Source organism: Staurois parvus, unplaced genomic scaffold (genome assembly GCF_062004578.1).
Source record: "Staurois parvus isolate SC_StPar_1 unplaced genomic scaffold, SC_StPar_1.0 ptg000080l, whole genome shotgun sequence".
Lineage (NCBI taxonomy): Eukaryota > Metazoa > Chordata > Amphibia > Anura > Ranidae > Staurois > Staurois parvus.
Genome location: NW_028317876.1, coordinates 8,860,543 through 8,884,810, shown reverse-complemented (window position 1 = coordinate 8,884,810; position 24,268 = coordinate 8,860,543). Strand labels below are relative to the sequence as shown.

The following is a 24,268-nucleotide window of genomic DNA, read 5'->3' as shown; positions in this document are numbered from 1 at the left end:
GCATTGCCTATGGATATAAAAAATGTATGCAGTTTGTCGCCATTGCACGGGCATGCGCAGTTTTAAAGCATGTCATGTTTGGTATCTATTTAATTGGCATACCATCATCTTTTATAGTTTACCAAATAATTGGCCAATATATTGTGTTTTTGTGCATTAAAAGTAAAAAAAGTGTATTTTGTAAAAAAAATTTGCTTTTGAAAAATCGCTGCGCGAGTACTATGTGCTATAAAAGATTGTTGTACTAACCATTTTATTCACTAGGGTGTCTGCTTTAAAAAAATATATAATGTTTGGGGGTTTAAATTAATTTCCTAGCAAAAAATACAGATTTTTTTCATGTGAACAAAAAGGCTTGATCTTCAGGTGGTTAGAAGAGTGAGTGATGTGTGGCATAAACTTCTAATGCTGGGCATAAAACGCCCCCACCCCCCGAAACGACCCCTTTTTGGAACGTAGACACCCCAAGCTATTTGCTGAGAGGCATGTTGAATCAATAGAAGAATTTCTTTTTTTTTTTACACAAAATTGTCACTTAAATGATTTATTGCTCACACATGCCATGGGTATATGTGGAATTACTCCCCAAAATACATTCTGCTACTTCTCCTGAGTATGGTGGTACCACATGTGAGAGACGTTTTGGCAGTCTAGACAAGTACAGGACCCCAAAATCCAATAAGCACCTTCAGGCTTTTAAAGGGCTTTATTTCCTCATTACACTTCCTAACTACCTATCACAGTTTCGGAGGCCCTGAAATGTCAGGATAGCACCTAACCCCCCCTAAATGACCCCTTTTTTGAAAGTAGACACCCCAAGGAATTTGATAAAAGCATGGTAAGTATTTTGCAGATCTCATTTGTTGCCACAAGTTTTTGGAAAATGAAGAAAAAAAACAAAAACATATCTATTCTTTTTTTAGATTTCAAAACCTTGTGAGAAAAAATGAGATCTGCAAAATACTCACCATGCCCCTTTTTAAATTCCTTGGGGTGTCTACTTTCCAGAAATTGATCATTTGGGGGGTTTGGTGCTATCCTGGCATGTCTGGGCCTTCAAAACTGTGATAGGTAATGAGTAAGTTACGCACCTTCAGGCTTTCAAAGTGGTCATTGGATTTCAGGCTCCTGTATGTGGCTAGGCTCCCAAAAAAACTCTCACACATGTTGTATCCCCATACTCAGTAGAAGTAGCAGAATGTATTTTGGGGTGTAATTCCACACATACCCATGGCTTGTGCGAGAAATAAATCATTTAAATGACAACTTTGTGTAAAAAAAAAAAAAATGTTTTTGTAATTTTCCAGAAACTGAAAAAAAATAAATCTTCCATGGACTCAATATGCCTCTCAGCAGATAGCTACCAGATAGATAGGGTGTCTACTTTCCAAAAAAAGGTAATTTAAGGGTGTTTATACTCTACTGGTATTTTAGCACCTCAAGAAATGTGATGGGCAGTCAGAAAGTAAAAGCTGTGTAAATTCCATTATCTATACCAAAGTTTTGTAGATGCCATAACTTTCACACAAAACAATAGATATACACTTACTGGGATTTTTTTAACCATAAACATGTAACAGAATACATTTTGGCCTAAATTTATGGTGACATTTTAGTTTTTTTGGATATTTTTTATGACTGAAATGAGAAAATATTGTTTTTAAAAAAAAAAATTTTCTTAAATGTTTTTGTTTATAGCGCCAAAAATAAAAAGTGCATAGGTGATCAAATACCACCAAAAGAAAGCTCTATTTGTGTGAAAAAAAAGACATAAATTTCATTTATGTATCGTATTGCATGACTGCGCAATTGTCCATTAAACTAGCGCAGCGCTGTATAGCAAAAAAATGGCGTAAATTGCAGTATCTATACCGGGTGTCGGCAACCCGCGGCTCCAGAGCCGCATGCGGCTCTTTTTCACCTTTGCTGCGGCTCTTCTGTGTGCCGGGCGCCCGCTCCCCTCCCTCCTCTCGGGCGGCCGCCCCAAAAGTCAGGACTCTGCAGCTAGCCCAGCAATGGGCAAACTACGGCCCGGCGGACCTTTTAATCCGGCCCGCGGAGCGTGGCAAACATTGGCTGTCAGGATGTAGGCGGGGCAGCGTGACGAACTCCTCTCCTCTCACAGTCCGCCCTGAAGACCGGAACGGCGCGGGAACACGGCGAGAGGAACGCGCGGAGCAAAGGTAAATGAATTGACACAATATGGGGAATGAATTACTATAGGGGGGATGAATTACTATAGGGGGGATGAATTACTATATGGGGGATGAATTACTATATGGGGGATGAATTACTATGGGGGATGAATTACTACATGGGGGATGAATTACTATGTGGGTGATGAATTACTACGTGGGGGATGAATTACTATATGGGGGATGAATTACTATGGGGGATGAATTACTATATTAGGGATGTATTTTCAGTTTTAAAAATGTGGCTCTCAAAATAAATTTCAATCGTGGTTTTGGCGAGATTTGGCTCAGTTGAAAAAAAAGGTTGCCCACCACTGATCTATACCATAGTTTGTAGACACTATAACTTTCACACAAAGCAATCAATATACACTTATTGGGATATTTTTTTTTACCAAAAACGTAGCAGAATACATTTTGGCCTGAATTTATAACTAACTTTGAGTTTACTATATATTTTTTTATAGCTGAAAGTAAAAAATATTGTTTTTCTTCAAAATTTGTGGTCTTTTTTTTTGTTTATAGTGTGAAAAATAAAAAGCGCACAGGTGATCAAATACCACCGAAAGAAAGCTGTATTTGTGTGAAAAAAAGGACATAAATTTCGTTTGGGTACAGCATTGCATGACCGCGCAATTATCAGTTGAATTAGTGCAGCAGCGAGTAACAAGAGTCCTGGTCAATAAGGGGGTTAAATCCTCAGGAGTGCAAGTGACTAGCCAATACGTTATTATTCATTTTTGAGAGGGTGGGAGATAGTTATAGCTCTTTGAAGAATCCTTTCTGTCAGATTTTACATGTGCTCTATGTTCCCACATACAGTTAGAAATCTCTTTCCTATTCCTGTTCTTTCATGCCCAAGTGACAGATGTTTGGAAGATAAGGGAAATGTCACTCATTGGGATGCAAATAGAAATGAAAATATAATAAAAGGTTTTAGCATCTCCCTATTGAAAAATATGTTTATGGCTTGTGTAGTTAATGAGGATATTTCCCCTCACTTCCTGTTCTCTTCTAGCCATCATATATATGAAAAGTGGGGAGATTTTCCCACACTTCCTGCTTTGTTGAACATGTCAAATATCCAGGAATTGAGGAGTAAACAGGGACACAAACAGCAATAAAAAGTTTTATTAAAAGGTTCTAAGATTAGGTTAGTAAATCAAAGACTAACAAAAACATGTTTGACTTTCAAATTAAGCAATGACTAGTTTTGCAACGATAATAATAAATATAGATGGGGAGGGGGGAGAACATCTGATAAAAAGACATTAAAATAACATTGTAAGAATCTGCTTTATGAAAATAGCTAAAAATTGGGTTGCGATGGTCAACTATTTTATTGTAATTAGAATAATAATTATTCCTTTTTCCTTCTGATCTGTCACACCAGACTGGTTCTTTATAATCACAGTAATATGTAAATCTTTTTTCTTGCTTTGCATGAAATGAGCATTTTTCAAGGATCAGAAATTACTTTGTGTCTGTAACTTTTCAGCCTCCCAGAAGAGAACAAGTGACTCCTGTCTCCTTACATCTGCCTTTGAAGAAGGAGTGTAAAAGTATAGCCTGACTTCTGAAAAGTAGCTGGTTTTATTTTCAGAGGGTGTATACTGTTTCATTCCTGCTACAATGGCTGATACAAGATGACAGAAGTCAAACAGAACTTCAATTAAAGATTAGTGAGTTGTAGTTAAAATTGCTCTATCTCCCTGTCTGATTTCCCTTTCATGATCAGCTGCTGACAGGCTTTATCTCCTGTTTTATTGCAGGATGCTGTGTCAGCATTGCTTGTGAGGACATCTGCAGAGCTGGAAGCAGTGAAGCGTGAATTAGCCCAGGTAGAAGCAGATGAGGATGATCAGGAGCAGACATGTTTGGGAGAGGAATGGTAAGTCATCAGTGTTCAGGCACATTTCATAGGCCATCTGTAAAACATATGCTGTTTGTATGTTCAATGCCGTCTCAGAAAACTGTGAAAGGTCACAACTAGTCTGTAATACAGTGATGAAGTTTAGCCTTATAAGAGCACAACGTATGGCTCTCCAGGTGATGTGAAATGATAAATCTAATTGTGTTTTGCCAGGCATTGGTTGAAGTGCCTGGAGTTCAATATATGGGAATGTGTACTGATATTGTATATATTGTTTTCATTACTTATTATGGTCTAAAAATACCATTCACTAAATATAGAATACTTCCTAAGAAAATTTTGTAATTTTATATGTTGTCAGCAGGCGGAGCTCTAAACAGATTTTCCAGGCTATTCTGGTCTCCTTTGTTGACAAAACCCTGATGTTTACAAAGCTTAAAGTGTATTTCCACCTTCCAGTCAAATTTGAGAAACCCTTCTAAATGTTGCGTTCCCATTCACACTACTTGCCTAAAACAAAAATGTTAAAATGATTCTTACCTTTCTAGTTGGCAGCTTGAATTATTTAGAATAACTTGCTGAACAATATACTATGAGGATACTTTAGGGAGAGATTGGTTTAAAAAAATTCTTCAACGCGCAATCTACCACACAAGCCTTGAGATACTTACCCATTATTAGGATGAACAGAGTTCACATCTAGTTTACAACAGATAATGAAGATTTGCCAACACAAAACAAAGAAATGTAGTTTCAGTAGCAGACATAACTTCCCAGCCTCCTCCTTAACCTAACATTTTTTGCTATGTAAATATTAACAGGGGACAAATATAAAGTAAATGTTATTTTAATTTCACTGAAAAGGTAGAAATACACCTTAATAGTGCCACCTGATATTTATACACACCATCTTCCCTTCCTCGTGAGTGCCAAATACAAAGTTTCAATCAGAGATGAGTGTCAGAAAGTGCTTCCTCTGTGCTCCTGTAGTGGATTGTGATAGACAGTCCACATTTTATTAGATGATCAGTAAAATGACAATTTTATAGTCTTGCTACATTCTGTTTCTTGCTCTTGATATCAACACGGATGGACGAACACGCAGAAACCCAGTGGACTTTTCACCCAATCAATGTATATGCTTTGCCTGCATCATATGCCCTATAAATGATACTGTTAGTTCCTCAATAAAACAGAATTTTAGGAAGTTGGCAAACTGCGAAGTGTCAGTGTCTTACTTCCACGTGCACGTATTCTCATATTAATTTGGCTCACTGGTAGATCACGGTAAATGGTCTGTAAGTGACCTAGTCCAAGACACTCCCTCTTTAGAAAAACCATACTTCTCTGGGAATCTTGTGCAGTGGGTGCATTTTGCTTCAGATCTTTATTTGTAAAACAAGGATATACACCCCCGCCCAAATCATTGGATTCAGGTGTTTCAATCCCCTCCATGGCCACAGGTGTATAAAATCAAGCACCTGGGTATGCTGACTGCTTCTGCAAACAGTTGAGAGAAGTGAATCAGGAGTGAATTCCTGATTCACTTCTCAGGAGTGAATTCAAGCACGGTACTGTGATAAGTTGCCACCTGTACAATCAGTCCATCTGTGAAATTTCCTTGCTACTAAATATTTCATGGTCAACTGTTAGTGTTATTATAACAAATTGGAAGCAACTGGGAACAACAGAAACTCAGCTACGAAGTGGTAGACCACGTAAAACTACAGAGCGGGGTCAGCACATGCTGAAGCACACAGTGTGCAGACATCGCCAACTGTCTGCAGAGTCAATAGCTAAAGACCTCCAAACTTTGTGTTGCCTTCAGATTAGCACAACAACAGTGCATAGAGAGCTTCATGGAATGGGTTTCCATGGCCGAGCAGCCGCATCCAAGCCTTATATCACCAAGTGCAATGCAAAGGGTCGGATGTAGTGGTGTAATGCATGCCACCACTGGACTCTAGAGCAGTGGAGACGCATTCTCTGGAGTGATGAATCACGCTTCTCTTTCTGGCAATCCGATGGACGTGTCTGGGTTTGGCGGTTTCCAGGAGAATGGTACTTACCTGATGGCATTGTGCCAAGTGTAAGGTTTGGTGGTGGGGGGATTATGGTGTGGAGTTGTTTTTCAGGGGTTGGGCTTGGCTCCTTAGTTCTAGTGAAGGGAACTCTTAAGGCATCAGCATACCAAGACATTTTGGACAATTTCAAGCTCCAAACTTTGTGGGAACAGTTTGGGGATGGCCCCTCCTGTTCCAACATGACTGCGCACGAGTGCACAAAGAAAAGTCCATAAAGACATGGACGAGCGAGTTTGGGGTGGATGAACTTGACCGGCCAGCACAAAGTCCTGACCTCAACGAAATAGAACACCTTTGGGATGAATTAGAGCAGAGACTGCGAGCCAGGTCTTCTCATCTGGCATCAGTGCCTGACCTCACACATGTGCTTCTGGAAGAATGGTCAAACATTCCCATAGACGCACTCCTAAAAAAAATTTGGTAATGGTGTGTATGTGTATATATATGTTTACATGTTATGTGCAATTAAACCATGGCAACATCTAATGTTTGTGTAGTATTATGTTCAGCAGACTGTGTTCTTCTATTGTTGTGACTTAGATGACGTTCAGAGCACATTTTATGTCCAATTCATGCAAAACTCCACATAATCCCAAGGGGTTCACATACTTTTTCTTGCAACTGTGTATGTGTATATATATATATATATATATATATATATGTGTGTGTGTGTATATGTGTGTATATATATATATATATATAGATACATACACACACACTATTGCTAAAACAGCTTCATCTCTTCTGGGAAGGCTGTTAACAAGGTTTAGGAGTGTGTCTATATGTAGCTATATATAGCTCAATGATTTAGCACTGGCTAACGAGATACTCTTTGGAGTGTGCAGGAGTCCCCTATGTTTATTTCAGGATCTACTTTAGAAAAAAAAAAAGCTGCAGAACACTTTTTATCAATTTTTGTTTTTATAATTTTTTTTATTTTATTGCCAATTTTTATATTTACACAAAAAGCTATTTTTTATCAACATCAACAGTTACGTCAAATAAATTACACAGTATGTAACATGATCACCCCAGTCAAGCAAAAGGATGGGTTCTAGATATAAAATCGTGCTTTGTTTACAGTGAGCTTTGCTAGCTTTATGTACAGTGTACTGTATATGTATGCATACAGCGGGTAAAGTAAGTACTGATCACATCACCATTTGTTTTCTAAAGGTGCTATTGCCATGAAAATTTCACCACATTTTCACCACATGTGTAATAAAATGACAGGGAAAAAGTATTGAACACGCTAACTGAAATGTATTTAATACTTCGGACAAAATCCTTTGTTGGTAATGCCAGCTTCAAGACGCCTCCTGTATTGAGAAACTAGTCGCGTGCATTGCTCAGGTGTGTTTTTAGCCCATTCTTCCACACAAACAGTCTTCAAATCATGAAGATTCCATGGACCTCTTCTATGAACTGTGATCTTTAGTTCTTTCCATAGATATTCTATTGGATTCAACTCAGGTGATTGGCTAGGCCATTCTAGCAGCTTTATTTTCTTTCTTTGAAACCAATTAGGAATTTCCTTGGCTTTTTGTTTGGGATCATTGTCTTGCTGAAATGTCCACCTTTGTTTCATCTTCATCGTCATGGTAGATGGCAGCAGATTTTTATCAAGAATGTCTTGGTACATTTTTACATTCATCCTTCCTTCAAGTTTGCCAGGACCTTATGTTGAAAGTCAGTTGCACACCATCCCACCTCCAAACTTCACTGTTGGCATGGTGTTTTCAGGGTGATGTGCAATGCTATTTGACCTCTGAACATGGTGTGTATAATGGCATCCATAGTCTCATCTGACCAGACAATGTTCTCCCATTGTTTCACAAGCTTGTCTAAATGTTATGCAGCAAACTTTAATCCAGCTTCAACATGCTTTTTCTTCAGACATTTGAGTCTTTCGTGGTGAGTGTGCATACAAGCCATGGTGGTTGAGTGCATTACTTATTGTTTTCTTTGAAACAATTCTACCTGCTAATTCCATGTCCTTCTGAAGCTCTCCTCAAGTGGTCCTTGGCTCTTGGACAATACTTCTGATAATCCTTTTCACTCCTCTGTCAGAAATCTTGCGACGAGCACCTGGTCATGGCCGGTGTATGGTAAAATGATGTTCTTTCTGCTTCTGGATTATGGCCCCAACAGTGCTCACTGGAACATTCAGAAGTTTAGAAATCCCTCTGTAACCAATGCCATCAGTATGTTTTGCAACAATAAGGTTGCAAAGATCTTGAGAGAGCTCTTTGCTTTTACCCATCGTGAGATGTTTCTTGTGTGATACCCTGGTAATGAGACACCTTTTTATAGGCCATCAGTTGAGACTGAACCAGCTGATATTAATTTACACTGACAAGGGGCAGGATTGCTTTCTAATTACTGATAGATGTCAGCTGGTGTCTTGGCTTTCCATGCCTTTTTGCACCTCCTTTTCTTCATGTGTTCAATACTTTTTCCCTGTGTCATTCAATTTTATTACACATAACTTATTTTCTGAACTTATTTGTTTTGGTTTCTTCGTGTGTATGGATTGTATGAGTTGTTACCGACATGTGGTGGAAATTTCATGGCAATAGCACCTTTAGAAATGTATTTACCTAGAAAAATGGTGACGTGTACAGTACTTAATTTACCTGCTGTATATGAGACATAGATATCTGTGTGTGTATATACATTCCTACCCTGGCCTGCACATATACTCTGTACCCTCATTCATTCCTACAAAAAATTTACAATTTCCTTTTTTAATTTTTTTCTGAATTCATATCCTGCATTAATATTTGTCAACAGTGCACAAAACTAACATGAACAAAACAACATCTTTGTCGCCATTCTTTTATTCACCTTGACTAACTTTGCCTTGTATTGGTCTGGGTATATTGATGTTTAAAAATTTTAAATGGACAGCTTGTTATTGGTTTATTTTTCATGACTAATTACCATTAATTCATTAACATACTCATTAAGCGCATGACAAAAGTAGGACATTCTTCTTTCTTTGTATTCTATTAGAACACTATATCCTAATCAATATGGTTGATCAGGATACTGTGTGTATTCAAAGCTTTTGAAATTCTACCCAGGTTCAGCTTAGTAGATATTTGTTTTATTTTTCAGAAGATCACAGTTTGACCTGTAGTTACAAATATTACATGGGTGATTGCTACATTTTAACCTAACGTTTACAAAAAGGATATAGCTCAGACAATGTCCCCATTTCAGAGGTGGGGTTCAATCCAGAATATGGATAAGCCTATACAATTTACGAAGCAGAGTTTATGAACAAAGTTCAGTAACTAATCACGACTCAGAAATAATTTTCTGGTGTATCTGATATCAACAATCTGGTTGGTGGCTATGTATTGCTAAATTTTACACAGTGAGTACAAGCTCCTTTTTTGTTTTACAGTTACTTGGCTTGGTGAATCAATGCAGTTAATTTTCTGTTCACTCATTTATTAATTGTGAAAATTGAAAAGGATGAAACCGTTCTACTTTATTCTGTAATCTTCTCTTGGCCTTAGGTTGGAACTACAGGGAGAAGAGGCATTTGATACTCTTGATGAACCTGGGCCCACAAAACATATGAATGAGTATTACTCTTCCTCATTGCAATTATCTACTGACCCAGAAGAGCCCCAGACAGAATCTTACGATGAAACAAACAGCTGGGATCCTACCTCTACTCCACTTCCTGCTGCTGAACTGCCAACACTGGTAAATGGCATCATAGTCCACAAATATATATGTCCGCACCTGCTGTCGTTGGTTGTAAATCCCCCGAATTAGTTACTGTAAATTATGATAGCTAACACACAGATTCCCTTATAGAAGCCCCCACCCCCATACACAATGATTTTTACTTTGCACTATTTGTAGGTGAAAGACACTCCAATGGTAGTGCAGAATGAGATCATACAGGTCAGTTCAACAGAGATCACTGCTTTCCTTATTTCTCCATCTTTGGGTTTTTTTTAAGAGCCCCCCTTTTGCTAAATGGAAAAGCAGGGCAACTCCTTAGCAAGATCTCAGATATAAAGTTGTATGAAGTAACTACAGGGTATGCAGCTATGGGACATAAATATTAACATGAATTAGGTCAATGAACAAAAGTTAAAGAGGTTAGATATTATTATACACCTTCAAGCAATACTGAAGGTACTGATAAATGTCTATTGTTAACTAGACGTGCACTCGAGTGATTAAAGGAATATTTCACGTGATGTGAAGCATTGAGATGTTTGGTGCTTTTTGTGACTGGAAGCTGGTTGAAATGGTTGTGTGGCCAGCTTAATAGAACCGATAAACCCTATTTACTAAATGACTTATCACTCATCCTAATTAGGCATTCAATGTACATTTATTACCAGTGTCTTCTAAAACTATTCATTTTTTTCATAAGTTCTCTCCATATTAATAGATAGTTAAATCATATGAAGTATAATTTATTGAGAAAACAAACCAATTTTACCTATGTGTGTATCCTTCATGGAGGTACAAGTATGACTTTGTGGGAATCAATCTGCTCTATTTTACTCTGCTTGGTATTATAATACATTGACTTTTTTGCATTATTTTTTACATGGTTATCCTCTAAAGTCTTCTGGTAATATTAAGAAACATTTCACCACAAATGCAATACAAGTACAATATTTGAGGAGCGAAAACCCAAATCCATAAATGTAATATATTGCAATATACCAATCATTTACATGTAGTGGCTCCATCAGTTTTCTTTTCTTTGGCTTTTCCTCTCTGTTTTCACCTGGTGATCTGGCCAGTAGCACACCACCTGTATTAGTCCGACAGCATTCTGGAGAAATGAGCACAGGACACAGCAGACAGCATTGTCAGTCTGGAAGAATGGGAGCGTTGAATATATTAGCAGATTTGAATACAATAACAAATTGAAGGCAAACTCCAGGTCACACTTTATAATCGGTTATAGAAAACTGTTTTGCTTTTTCCTTTTTGGTTTGTCTCATCCGTGTAAACTGATACATTCTGCTGGAGAGTTTGAACTTCTTAAAAACTGCTGGCTGAATCACCAGATGAAAAGCCTAAAAAAGAAAACTAATACAGCTATCCCATCTAAGAATTAGTAAGCTGCAATATAATGTTTGCTTTTGGTTCTAATACTGCTTTTAAGATTGTGTTCACTTAGATGACACAGTCAACATGGCCTGAGAGCAAACAATTCAAATTTAGCTCATCCTTACTTTGAGTATGGGGCTGGCACACAAATCACTACACTGGGTGTTGGAAGGCACAGGTGACAGAGATACTTAATGATATCCTTATTCTCCAAAAATAATCTATACATGTTTACTTAATGGCTCTGTCATCTATTTTTTTATTACGTTATTTTTTACTGTGTTTTCTGACTCCTTGCAACATGCTTTGTGAGCTCCTGAACCTCTCCTTTTCTCCTTCACTTCCATTTATTTGGAAAGAGCAGTGCTAGTTAGTTACTGTAATGTGCACTGCTCTATGCACACTACAAATCTCATATTCCTAGGCCATCTTGGGATTGGGCAAGAGAGAGTAGCTATGTTCCTACATACAGTGGGCCATGGCAAATAAATGTAGCCACCCTCTAACAGGAATTTTGGGTCACAGCAGCAAAAAGAAAAAGAAATTTGGAGGGGGCAATAGGTCATTTCTGAATTAGGAATACATACCTGAATATATATTTTTTTTAAAAATACAATTTAATGTCACTTTAAAATTATAATGTCTCAATGTTACCTTTCATGTTTGTTCTTGAACTGAAGGTCGACAAAGAAACAAATACAGAAGAAACCGTTCATGAAAATATTTCAGTGCGACCAAAGGACAGAAGTAGTCTTAGCGGAAGACAGCGACCATTCGTTAGAAACAGCATGATCGTACGGTCACAGACATTCTCCCCAGGAGAGAAAAACCAGTATATTTGTAGGGTAAGTGGTCTTCTTATAAGAGCACCTTACAAAGAAGAATGCATGGTTTGCGTTTATAAATCCTAGGAAAAAACGTGCTTTCAGCAGTCAAAACATTAAAAAAAAAGCAGTTTGCCTTATATTCTGACAATCTGTATAAACGTATGGCTAGTATAGGGGCAGCGCTAAATCACATGATGTGGATTGTATACAGCCAAATATAAATCAAATGAAGAAGTGCATATAACACTAATATGATTGAGTGTGTGGGTGTGTGTATATATATATATATATATATATATATATATATATTTGTTTAGTAGTTCTTATAGAAGATGTGCATATGTAGAAAATATTTCACAGAAAAGGCAAGATTGTACTATTATCAGTATTTATATAACATTAATAAAATACTGAATGGATGAAAGAACATTTGAGCATTTCATTTACCATGTTCTGTGCTCCTGGAACTTGACCACTTTTGAAATGACCATCAGATAACTAGAGAAGAGAATTATATCCTGTTCATTTACACTTGGCACATTTTCTAGGTCATTAGAGGTCACTGCGCATCCTGTATATTCTATATCATGTTCATGGTTAAATCTGGCATCTCCATTATTTATGCTTCCGATATCAAATATCACCAGATAATCTCAGGCCATTTTAAAGAATCAGATCAGCATCTTGGCCTTTCATCCAGTCCTACGCAGAGACATCGTTCAGAAATCCTCATTTGCTCTTTTCTTGTGTAAGCTGACCCTAGTGTCTTTAAGTCTTGCATTAAAAGTTGAATTCTTGCCAAAAACAACATTATCTCTACCTGAATGAAGTCACACCCTTTGCTTGAAATGCAGTGGCGATATTAACCCTGTAGGGTGATTTTTCCTTCTCATCTGGAAGTGAATTTTAGATGGACAGAAAGCAAACCGGTGTTTTCTGTATGCGTTTGCTGGTGTCACTGCTATGGACAACTAATTCCTGTTACAATCCTAATATCACACTTGCGGAATTGCATAATGCACAGTATATCTACAGTGTGATGGAATGTAGGACTATACTGCTCAGTGCATTAGCTACAAGCAAGAGGGTAACTTCAGGAGACCAGAAGGTGGGGCGGCTGTTTAGAAAACAGGGGAAGCATGTTATGGCAAGGTTGGCCAATTATTTAACTTTCCAATATATTTACACCCTTGGTTGAGAGTGTGCCTATGTGTACATACAGATTGCATGGTTCACACTAATTTGATTATTTCATATGTAACTTGCATTGCACTGAATCGTGTCACAATGAAAATAACATTCCTGTCAATGGTGCGTGTTCATTTAAATGCAGCTCAGCTGCAATGCCACTTTGCGGAAGGGTCCTTTGCTACTTGGTGTGATGCAGTGTGATTTTGTTGTCCATAGACGTACCCCTGCAACCCTGGCCTGTTGGCCTCTCAACATGAGGAAAAGTGCCAAACAACAACAAAGAAAAATTCCCAGCTCAACTTACCAGCCAGCCCACAACAAACTGAATCGTCCTGTCTAACAGTACATGTTAAAACTAGGGGTTTTGTTTGCACACATTTGAAAATACATGCGTAAGCTGCAGAGGCCACGCCACATCACCCCAGTTTTATCTACAGTCCTAACTCTATAAATTTTGAGAGCCTCCATAACAGGAGCACATACAGTTCACAGTATTCAAAATAATAGCTGTCCAAGATCATTAACCATATCAGTCACTGTTTTTTGGTATAAATTGTACACTGCTCAAAAAAATTAAAGGAACACTTTTTATCAGTATAGCATCACGTCAAACTCCTGGGATATTGATCTGGTCCGTTAAGTAGCAGAGGGGGTTGTTAATCAGTTTCAGCTGCTTCGGTGTTAATGAAATTGCCAACAAGTGTTCTAGCTAGACAGCAATGAGACAACCCCTAAAACAGGAATGGTTTTACAGGTGGAGGCCACTGACATTTTTTCCCTACTCATCATCTTTTCTGATGGTTTTTCACTAGTTTTGCATTTGGCTAGGATCAGTGTCACTACTGGCAGCATGAGGCAATACCTAGAGTTTGCACAGGCATATCAACTCCTCCAGGATGGCACATCAACATGTGCTATTGCCAGAAGGTTTGCTGTGTCTCCCAGCACAGTCTCAAGAGCATGGAGGAGATTCCACGAGACAGGCAGTTACTCTAGGAGAGCTGGATAGGGCGGTAGAAGGTCCTTAACCCATCAGCAGGACCGGTATCTGCTCCTTTGTGCAAGGAAGAACAGGATGAGCACTGCCAGAACCCTACAAAATGACCTCCATTAGACCACTGGTGTGAATGTCTGACCAAACAATCAGAAACAGACTTCATGAGGGTGGCCTGAGGGCCTGACGTCCTCTAGTGGTCCCTGTGCTCACTGCCCAGCACCATAGAGCTCGATTGACATTTGCCACTGAACATGAGAATTGGCAGGTCCGCCACTGGCGCCCTTTGCTTTCCACAGATGAGGTCACGTTCACCCTGAGCACATGTGTCAGAGAATGTTATGCTGCCTGTAACATCATTCAGCATGACCGTTTTAGTGGTGGGTCAGTGATGGTCTGGGGAGTCATATCCATGGAGGGACGCACAGACCTCTACAGGCTAGACAATGGCACCCTGACTGCCATTGTCAAGTACAAAGTACTTTCCATTCAGCAAGTACAAAAAATAGTTGTTCTGGTCAGAAATGCAAGTGTACTCACCACTTCCTATGAGTTGACCTGGATGTTATCTTTCTTTTGTAAATTTCTAATATACCCATCCCAATATGATGGAGATGAACAAAGAAAGACAAAGTCCAGTATGAATGTCATCCATAGGTCTCTCTATAGATACAGTGGAGGAGTGAGGGTAGCCACCCAGAGACAAAAAATGCATTATTTGTAGGGTTACCAGGTGATAATAAAGAAAAAAAAAAGTGAACTAATGCAGCCACCACATCTAAGGAGTGCAATATATAAAACGTATATTGTTTGATTTTTATATGCTTTAACTTGTACTAAAAATGTTTATCTCTCAGAGAATAGAAACTAGATGCTATAGATGGACTTTAAATGCACCTTTTTCATCATCTTTTTTATAACTAGCATATCTTTTACAGTTGAATCGTAGTGACAGTGACAGTTCAACTCTTGCTAAGAAGTCTCCTTTTGTAAGGAATGCAACAGAACGACGCAGTCTGCGAGTAAAGAGGGTATGTATCAAGTAATTTATTTTACAAGTGCTAAACATACAAGTATGTAGCAACATGAAAATTATTGTTCCTAGAATATCTGCTGATGTAAATTCAAAAATGATGGCTGTCACAAAGTACCAACAATCTACAACACCTGCATAGACTTTGATAAGAAACCGTTTAAGATTGTCACAACAATGAAAGCTTTGCATTGTCCCTTATTTATATAGTGTGTATTTTTACTTACATCTTCCTTTTCACAAAGCACAACATTAATAAAAACGTTTACCCTGTTTAGATGCTCTTTTCTGGAAACTGCAGTGCTGAAAAAATACTGCTTAGTTCTCTTTGTTTATGGGGGGACTGGGGACTTTAGATTGCTATAACTGACCCTGTCTGTACTGTGCTAGCAGATCTCATCTCATCAGTTGTAAATTAGATGTTATCACTGTTTCTCCTTACAAATGGTTAAATATTTACAAGCTGGGCTTCTCTGTTGTATGTTACTGAAAGGGAGCAGTCCCTGTCCCTAATCCTTTCTATTGGGACAGATCAAGTGAACTTGCTTGCAGTAAGTCATGACATCATCTCATAAGAATCATCTGGAACATAAGAAATATGTTTTTTTTTATTTTGTTTTTTAGGTGTGCTGTGTGAATGGGAACAAATAAAAATAGTGGGCTTTTCTCAAATTTGACTGCAAGTGGAAATGATGCTGCATGGTGAACAAAAACCTGTTTGAGGCTATGTTCATTTCTAAGCGTTCCCTGTGTGCCGCTTTTGGGCAGGCACAGCAGCCCTTTCAATTTTGGAAAATGTCCCAGCACCTTTTCAAAAGCACACCTGCACATAAACCGCATGGTTTTTACACTGCAGTTTTATGCCCCTGAAAATGTACTGCTTTTTCAGATACCCGGGGTGGTGTCATTAAGAATTATTGGCACTCTGCGTGTCTGCTAAAGAGCAGCGTGTTTTGCCTGCAGGTGAAGGAAGGTGTACAATTTACCCGCATTTCCCCACATACAAAAGTGTACACCTAGCCACCAATGCTCACTCCAAATTAAATCTGATAAAATCTACTTTGTAATGTTTATCTCACCTCCAGCCTGGTGCACGCACTGCATACAGATCTCAGTCCCCCTAAGCTGGCCATACACTTATCAGAACTTGGCTGGTCCAGCAGCGTTTGGTGTGGTCACCCCCACCCAACAGAAGTCAGAAGGACATATTGGAAAATTTTCTAACAATCAGCAGCTGCAGCCACTGATCAGGGTATTCTGAGAGAGGAAGGTGCTGCTGTCAGACTACAATGTCCCTGTGGGGTAGTCCACCATTTACCTCATTTGTGTAGATGGAGGAATCTGTGTTTGTTTTTTTTTGTTTTTTTTTTTGTTTTTTTAATTAAACCCACTGGCTGAACAGAAAGAAACTACCCATGTATGGCCAGCCTTACTCCTGCTACTTGGTAATTTGAGGAATACCAGAGTCAAGAAAAGATAACCATTACAGTGAGGATTTTTCCTATAAATATATTAAAGAGCAGGTGGTGATGTACACATGTTTACTTTTTGTTGTGTTGGCAATTTTGTGTTTCTGATCAGGATTATTTAATAATACCTCATTTTTGAATCACTGACAGAGCAATAGACAGCCCATCAAAATTTATTTTTTGAAACATTTATTCATTGTTGGGAAAATCTTATCTATTGGATTATATTGCCAAGTTTACCATTAACAATATGTGGATTTCATTTTTTTAATGCTATTCTTTTGTGACATTTGTGCAATGTAAAAGAAGAAAATACAGAATATGACCTCATACATTTTACTTATGGGGAGCATGGTACAATTCATATTTAGCGTTTATAACAGTCATTCTTAGTGAGTCAAGAGTCTTCACATATATAGCAAAGTACATGAAATAGTGATATAATGTTCATTTTCATTATTTCCTTTAATGGTGCATTGCATGCCTATTATTAGCCTGTATGTCCGACAATGACACGAAGAGCAATGCATGAATGTCGCGAAAGAACCTCTTTAGACTTGGAGCTGGATCTGCAAGCATCGAGGACTAGACAGAGCCGACTTAATGATGAGCTACAGTCCCTAAGAGACTTAAAGCAAAGATTAGAGGAGATGAAAGCCAATGGGGAGACTGAACTACCACCATATGTCCTGGAGGATGAACGCTTCCAGAAGTTGCTGAAACAAGCAGAAAAAAAGGTAATAATATCTTGCTATGAACAGTGACAGCATTACAGGAAAAATCAGTTAGCAAACTACCTTCTTGTTTCAGGCAGGATCTGTTGCTCTAAAGCAGCCAGTCATATTTTCCATTTTATTTTTCCATATTGGGGAAGGTGATTTTTGATTGCTGTGGGATGACAAAGACTGACACAGTGCCAAGTACTTTAATACGTGAGGCTCAGTGTGTTGGCTTCTAGTTTTTTTTTTTTTTTTTAGTTTCCTTTTAACAATAGAGTATGGTATGATGGTGTACCCTGACTAAACAAAATGTAGTTTGCACTCAGCTATACAGGTGGGACAGTCACTGTACAATTCATCAATCTCAGCTTTGGAACTATACAATGACTGTATCGGTTTGATCGGATGCAAGATTGCAGTCTGTATATTGGAGCATATATATGTGAATGAGGAGATTTCAGCTATGCGTGCATGGGTTAATCTTTCTCACAACACCTGTGATAAAAATTGATACACTGTGCATGTGAGGATGTACTTCAGCTTACATGAATCGATACCCAAACTTATTACTCAAAGAAAGATGAGCCAAATGTTGATGCGCTGTTCTGACATTGCAGGATTGGTTTATTAAAACTGGAGAGTGCAAAATCTGGTGAAGCTCTGACAAAAAAACCTGGAAGCTGATTGGTTTCTATGCAAAGCTTAATTGAACAAGCTGAAGTTAGAAACTGATTGGCTACCATGCACAGCTGTACCAGACTTTGCACTCTAGTTTTAGTAAATCTACCCCAAGCTGTCTTATCTATCACACATGGATATGTTCTAATATATTATATAATATCTGCAGATCATTCCTGCAAGTATAATACCTTTCTATAGTGTAGAATTTACTGTGATTGCATTATGACTACACATTACTATAATGGTTTTCTGTGCATCAGTAAGGTGATAAAACAAACTGTGAATTGAAGATATACCATTTATTGAGTCCCACCTTTGACCCATTTTTTATATGGTGATTATGAGTATATTAACCTGTTCCCAACCGCACTATACCCGAAGGACGGCTACAGCGCAGTTGTTTAATCCTGGGACGACGTCCATGGACGTCATTCCAGAACACACACCCCTGCACGCCCCCAGCGGCGCGTACCCAGAGCCGCCGGTGATCGCTGTGTCCTACGAACACAGCTAATCATGTGATATGGTAAACGGCCAATCACGGCGGCCTTTTACCAACGTGATCAGCTGTGTCCAATGACACAGCAGATCACCGGGTAAATGCAGTTGCCAGTTTTCAGCTGCACTTTCCTCACACTGTCACAGCATGAGGAAAGTGTTGCCAGTTATCGGCTGCACTTTCCTCACACTGTCACAGCATGAGGAAAGTACTTCAAAGGACTGGGAATTGTCAGCGAAGGGTTCGGCACTGATCATCAGGGCACTGATGATCAGTGCCACCCACCTGTGCCCTACAGTGCCACCCACCTGTGCCCTGCAGTGCCACCCACCTGTGCTGCCCAGCAGTGCCTCCTATCAGTGCCGCCTCATTAGTGCCCAGCAGTGCTGCCTATCAGTGCAGCCTCATCAACGCACATCAGTGAAGGAGAAAAATTACCTATTTGCAAAATTTTATAACAGAAACAAAGAAAAACTTCTTTTTTTTTTTATTTTTTGCTCTTTTTTTGTTCATATCGCAAAAATAAAACACCCAGCGGCGATTAAATACCGCCAAAAGAAAGCTCTATTGGTGTGAAAACATGATATAAATGTAATATGGGTACAGTGTTGCATGACCGTGCAATTGTCATTAAAAGTGCAATAGCGCTGAGAGCTGAAAATTGGCCTGGGCAGGAAGGGGGTATAATTGCCCAGTAGGCAAGTGGTTAATGGAGATGCATGTTGTTTATAACTGTGTGTTTTTAGATGCATTTAATAAATTTTGGATTTTATATATGGTGTGCTCTCCTTTAGAACACTACTAATCTTCAATGATTACTACTCACAAGTTAAAGCTTAATTGCAGGCACTAAAACTTTATATATATTCCTCAATAACCGCAAAGGATATCCATGTTGTGAGCAGGAAATGCCTTTGCAAGGCCAGCTATTTCGTTTTAAAGTAGTGCTTACAGCACCACTGTACTGCACATAGTCTGTGCATAGAGCAGAGGTGTGAGAGGGACCCAGAAGGATCACCCAGCCATCAGCCCTGCACAAGGAGACAGAGGAGCAGTGACTGGTCTTTATTAGAAGAGTTTCACTCTGGATTACTGCACAGATCTAGAACAGAAGCATACCAAGATTCAAGTAAGAATTCACAAGGCTCTTGTTTAGACAATATTTGTTTATCCCTGAGTTCAGCTCAAGCTGTTTTTTTGGGTGGGGGGATTGGTTTAACTCAGTCATATTTAAACTTGCAGTGATATTCCTTTTAAAAGCAGACCCTAGTCAGAATAGAAGAATTAGTGCGTCAGTTAGTATATCAATAATGCTGTCACTAGGTGGAATATAAGATGCCTGATTGTTTATTTGATCAGACTTATAGGCAGTCATCAGTGGATAAAGTGGTTGCGTAAGCAAAAAATATTTGCAGGGGTAAAAAAAGGGTTCAAGAAAGCAAAAATGTGTGCCTTATTACGCAATGATATGTTTCCTGCTCTTTAGCTCAATGTGACCTGCCTATAAATTAGTTACCCAACAAAAGAATAACCCCCTAATTGAAGTTATGTAATGCATCCTAGCAAATGGTGCCTCAGAAGTAAATGACAAATTGTGGTTTTTATTGTCTGAAGGCTGAACAATCAAAGGAGGAACAAAAGCAAGGACTTAGTGCTGAAAAATTAATGAGAAAAGCCTCCAAGGATGTGTGCAGACTGCGGGAGCAGAGCCAGAAAGTGCCTCTACAAGTACAATCTTTCAGGTGAGTCAGAAACTTCACACAGAATTGCAGCACTAAAAGTGGAACTCTCCTCTTCCCACCTGTGTCCAGAGGATCATACACTTTACCAGTGAACTAGGCCATGCAGATATTCCAAGAGAAAAGGAAATGGTAACATATTTGTCCATCTACAGATTCCTATGCTACCAGGACTTGTCTTTCTCTCAAAGCTTTCCGGGGAATGTGGGAAAGGTGGATACCCATTCCCTGTTGTCTACAGAAAAGGAAATTATCTCAGCCAGTTTTCTCTGCGATTTCCCAATTTCACAATACTTTTGGGTGGTTGGAAACCCTTATTACTGTCCCATTGGGAAGCATGTAAAGCATTCAGTATTAGAAAAGCAGAGCTAATGTTGTTATGCTTGTGTAAGGATAACAGACTGAGTTATTTGCTTTTTATTATATTCAAAAGAAAGTAGACTTAAAAGAGGATGCAAACACCCTATAGAGCAATGTTTGTCAATCTTTTTTCATTAAAAACGCCCTTTAAAATTCTGAACAATCTCGAGGCGCCCCATTCTAAAATGTAAAAACTAAACAGTTCTACAGAATGCAGCAACATCCACACACGTAGGACACTCCACATTTCTTCCAAAGTAAAAACACCTTCGCACACTGGTACTGACTAGTAATACAGTGTTTCTCTCCTTCACTCAGCTAATGGGACCCCAGTGCTGATGGAGGAGGGCAGGGGAGGGACAAACAAGGATGCTATGCAAGCCTCTGACATCCTTCATATCAACTGATGACATCATTGGTTGTTACGACACCAGTGACTAGAAGATCGTAATGGTGCATAATGAAAACCTGTGCCTTATCAAACTAAAAGGCAGGCTTGGTCCACCTGCTGGCTTTGTATACAATTTTTAGGCAATTTTTAAGCATTTGCCAAGGCACCTTTGGGTGACTGGGCACCCTCATTGAAAAGGGCTACTATATAGAACCAGGTATGGCTAAAATTATGCAATAATCTGAACATATGGTACAAAGTTGTTATAATTCTGCAGGACTACCTTAATGAGGACAGGTATTTGGGAGAGCAGCAACTGTCAATTTTAACCCCAGGAGGTCATGCTTCGGCTGATTAAGTAAAATAATAGGCCATATAATAGCAAGAGAATATTAATATGTCATGTGTAATCCTCCAATTTTTATAGGCTCAGTTATGACTGGTTTTCATTAGTAAAATGAAATGCTCTAAAACCTTACATGCAAGCAACAGCTTGGGGAAGGAAAGCAATCAACTGCCAGGTGTCCTCCTTCACCTCACCATTGTTCACTTAGGCGACCCAGAATGTTAAAGAGCAATAGGAGTTGATTTACTAAAACTGGAGAGTGCAAAATCTGGTGCATGGTTGCCAATCAGCTTTTAACTTCAGTTTGTTCAATTATGCTTTGACAAAGAAACTTGGAAGCTGATTGGTTTCTTTACAGAGCTGCACTAGATTTTGCTCTCTTCAGTAAATTAACCCAATAGTTTTGTGCTGGAGTCAGTATGATAGGCCATAGCTTAGGCCACTGTTTCTCAACCTCTTTTTAGTCAAGGTACCCTTTAAAATTCTGCACCATGTCAAAGCACCCCATTCTAAAATGTAAAAAAACTAAACATGGTTTTACATAACACAGCAAAATCAACACATGTAGGACACCCAATGTTAGAGGTGATTTATTCTTCCAAAGCAAATACACCTTTGCACACTGGTACTGACTAGTATGCCAATGTTTCTTTTCTCCCTCAATTTCTCTCCATGACTCAGCTAATGTCATCTCGGGGCTGAGGTAGAGGGTCAGGAGAGGGGCAAAAAAAAGGATGCATCATTGGTTGCATCATTGGTTACATCATTGGTTGTTAGGACACCGGCAGCTGGAAGGTTGTAATGGAGCACAATGAAAACCTGTGGCTTTGTGGAATTATAAAGGTAGGCTTCATCCACCCACTGGCTTGTATACCATTTTTGGGCATTTTGCTAAGGCACCCCTGAAGAGACCTGAAAGCACCCCAGGGTGCCTGGGCACCCTGACTGAAAAAAGCTGGCTTAGGAATATTGGGGTGCTGCAGGTTTCTGGACTGTGGGGGGTTCATGGTGACACTGAAAGGTACATAAACTGAAAAACTTCCTTTAATATGCGGTCACTGCTACAGCTGGTCTTAGACTGTAACAATACTGTTTGTTACATATATTTGCATCATACCTCCAAATACAAAAAAAGATAATATGTATTCAAATATAGTTGACAGCAGTACCCTAATCTTAGCATACCAATTCTTCACATATTCAAGCTTTTCTTTTGATATAAAAAGTGGCTGGTGTTAAAATTCAGTAAAATGTACCCAGAGCTCAATTAGCAGTTTGGGAGAACTAACCTTAAAGCAGTATTATACCCAAAACCAAAAAAATTTAATATTTTGTATTTTACCAATCATTAGATGTGGTGGCTGCATCGGTTTTTTCCCTCTGTTTTCAGATGGTGATCTGGCCAGTAACACACCTCCTGTAAGAGTGTCCACACTCTGTATAAATGAGCACAGGAGACACAGCAGACAGCAGCATTGTCAGTTTATGGGGAGGATAGTTTGGGATGTGCTAGCAGATTTAGATACACTAAGGCAGACCATAAATCAGTGGTCTCCAAACTACAGCCCAGAGGCCAGATGCGGCCCTTTGCTTGCTTTTATCTGGCCCTTGGGGCACTATTTCGTCTGCTGACACCAACAAAGGGGCACAAATCCTCTCAATGACACCAACGATGGAGCACATTTCCCACGAATGAAGGGGCACAGTTTCTCCCAATGACACCAATAATGTGGCACAATTCCTCCCAATCACACGATCGATGGGGCACAGTTCCCCTCACTGACACCAAAGATGGGGCATTGTTTACTCCCACTGATGCTGGGACATTTTCTACTCCCAATGGTGCAAACCCCTACCCCCCCCCCCCCCCTAAAGTTTGTAGAACAGTAAATTGGCCCTTTGTTTAGAAAGTTTGGAGACCCCTGCCATACATTATACATTTTTGTCATTCAACCATGACTTTGAACAAACAAAAATGCTGATTCCCCAATCCACACATTCAATGTGGACAGGGGAGTCGGTGTTATCAGATATAACCAGCGGCATGGATCATTCAGGGAAAAATACGACAAGCTGGTTGTATATCTTCCCTGTTGTGATAGATCGACTTGTATACAACTAGTTAGCCCATGCATGGATCAAAATTCAGTCCCTGCTGAATTTTAATCCATGTATGGCTGGCTTAGCAAATTGAAATAAAACTGCACCTAATACTTTATAACCAGTCACAACTAACAGTTTTTTTTTGCTGCTGGGATAACAAACAAAAGATGATCAATGTAAGCACCCATGTTAGTGTTAAATGGTTTTGTGTCATCTCTATTACTGATGCATTCTGCTGGAGAGCTGTTCTCTTGAAAAACAAGAATTACTGGCTGGATCACCGGATGAAAATATAGGAAAAAAATACTAAAAAAGAAAACTAATGCAGCCATCACTTCTAAGAAAGCTGCAATATAATAAATGTTTGCTTTTGGATTTAATACCAAGTCAACGAAATTTTACGCTCCAAAAGTATTCCTGGAATATTCAGCAAGAGGTATACATCCAAACATTTTAAAATATGAAATGAGGACAAATTTAATCCCTGTGTCCAAAGTTCAAACCAGAGCCTATTCAGGATATATTTTATGATGACTGCTTTTTTTTGGGAGTTGAGACTGTCATTCCAAATCAGGGATGCTTACTAAGTAATTTATGTTTAGCATTTTTCAATGATCATTTAGTTACTCATCCTTGGCATTCATGAATTCTACACAGTCATGATACA

General features: G+C 38.9%; 1 protein-coding gene across 1 annotated transcript in view; it reads left to right on the top strand.

Moving 5' to 3' along the window:
* The window catches only part of WWC2 (WW and C2 domain containing 2), a 244,050-nt gene that overhangs the window by 201,071 nt on the left and 18,711 nt on the right, over positions 1-24,268 (top strand). The window contains exons 17-22 of the mRNA XM_089669642.1: positions 3,968-4,086; positions 9,680-9,872; positions 11,930-12,094; positions 15,200-15,292; positions 17,258-17,500; positions 20,277-20,404. Coding sequence (XP_089525768.1) covers positions 3,968-4,086; positions 9,680-9,872; positions 11,930-12,094; positions 15,200-15,292; positions 17,258-17,500; positions 20,277-20,404 — 941 coding nt within the window. The remainder of the gene's footprint in view (positions 1-3,967; positions 4,087-9,679; positions 9,873-11,929; positions 12,095-15,199; positions 15,293-17,257; positions 17,501-20,276; positions 20,405-24,268) is intronic.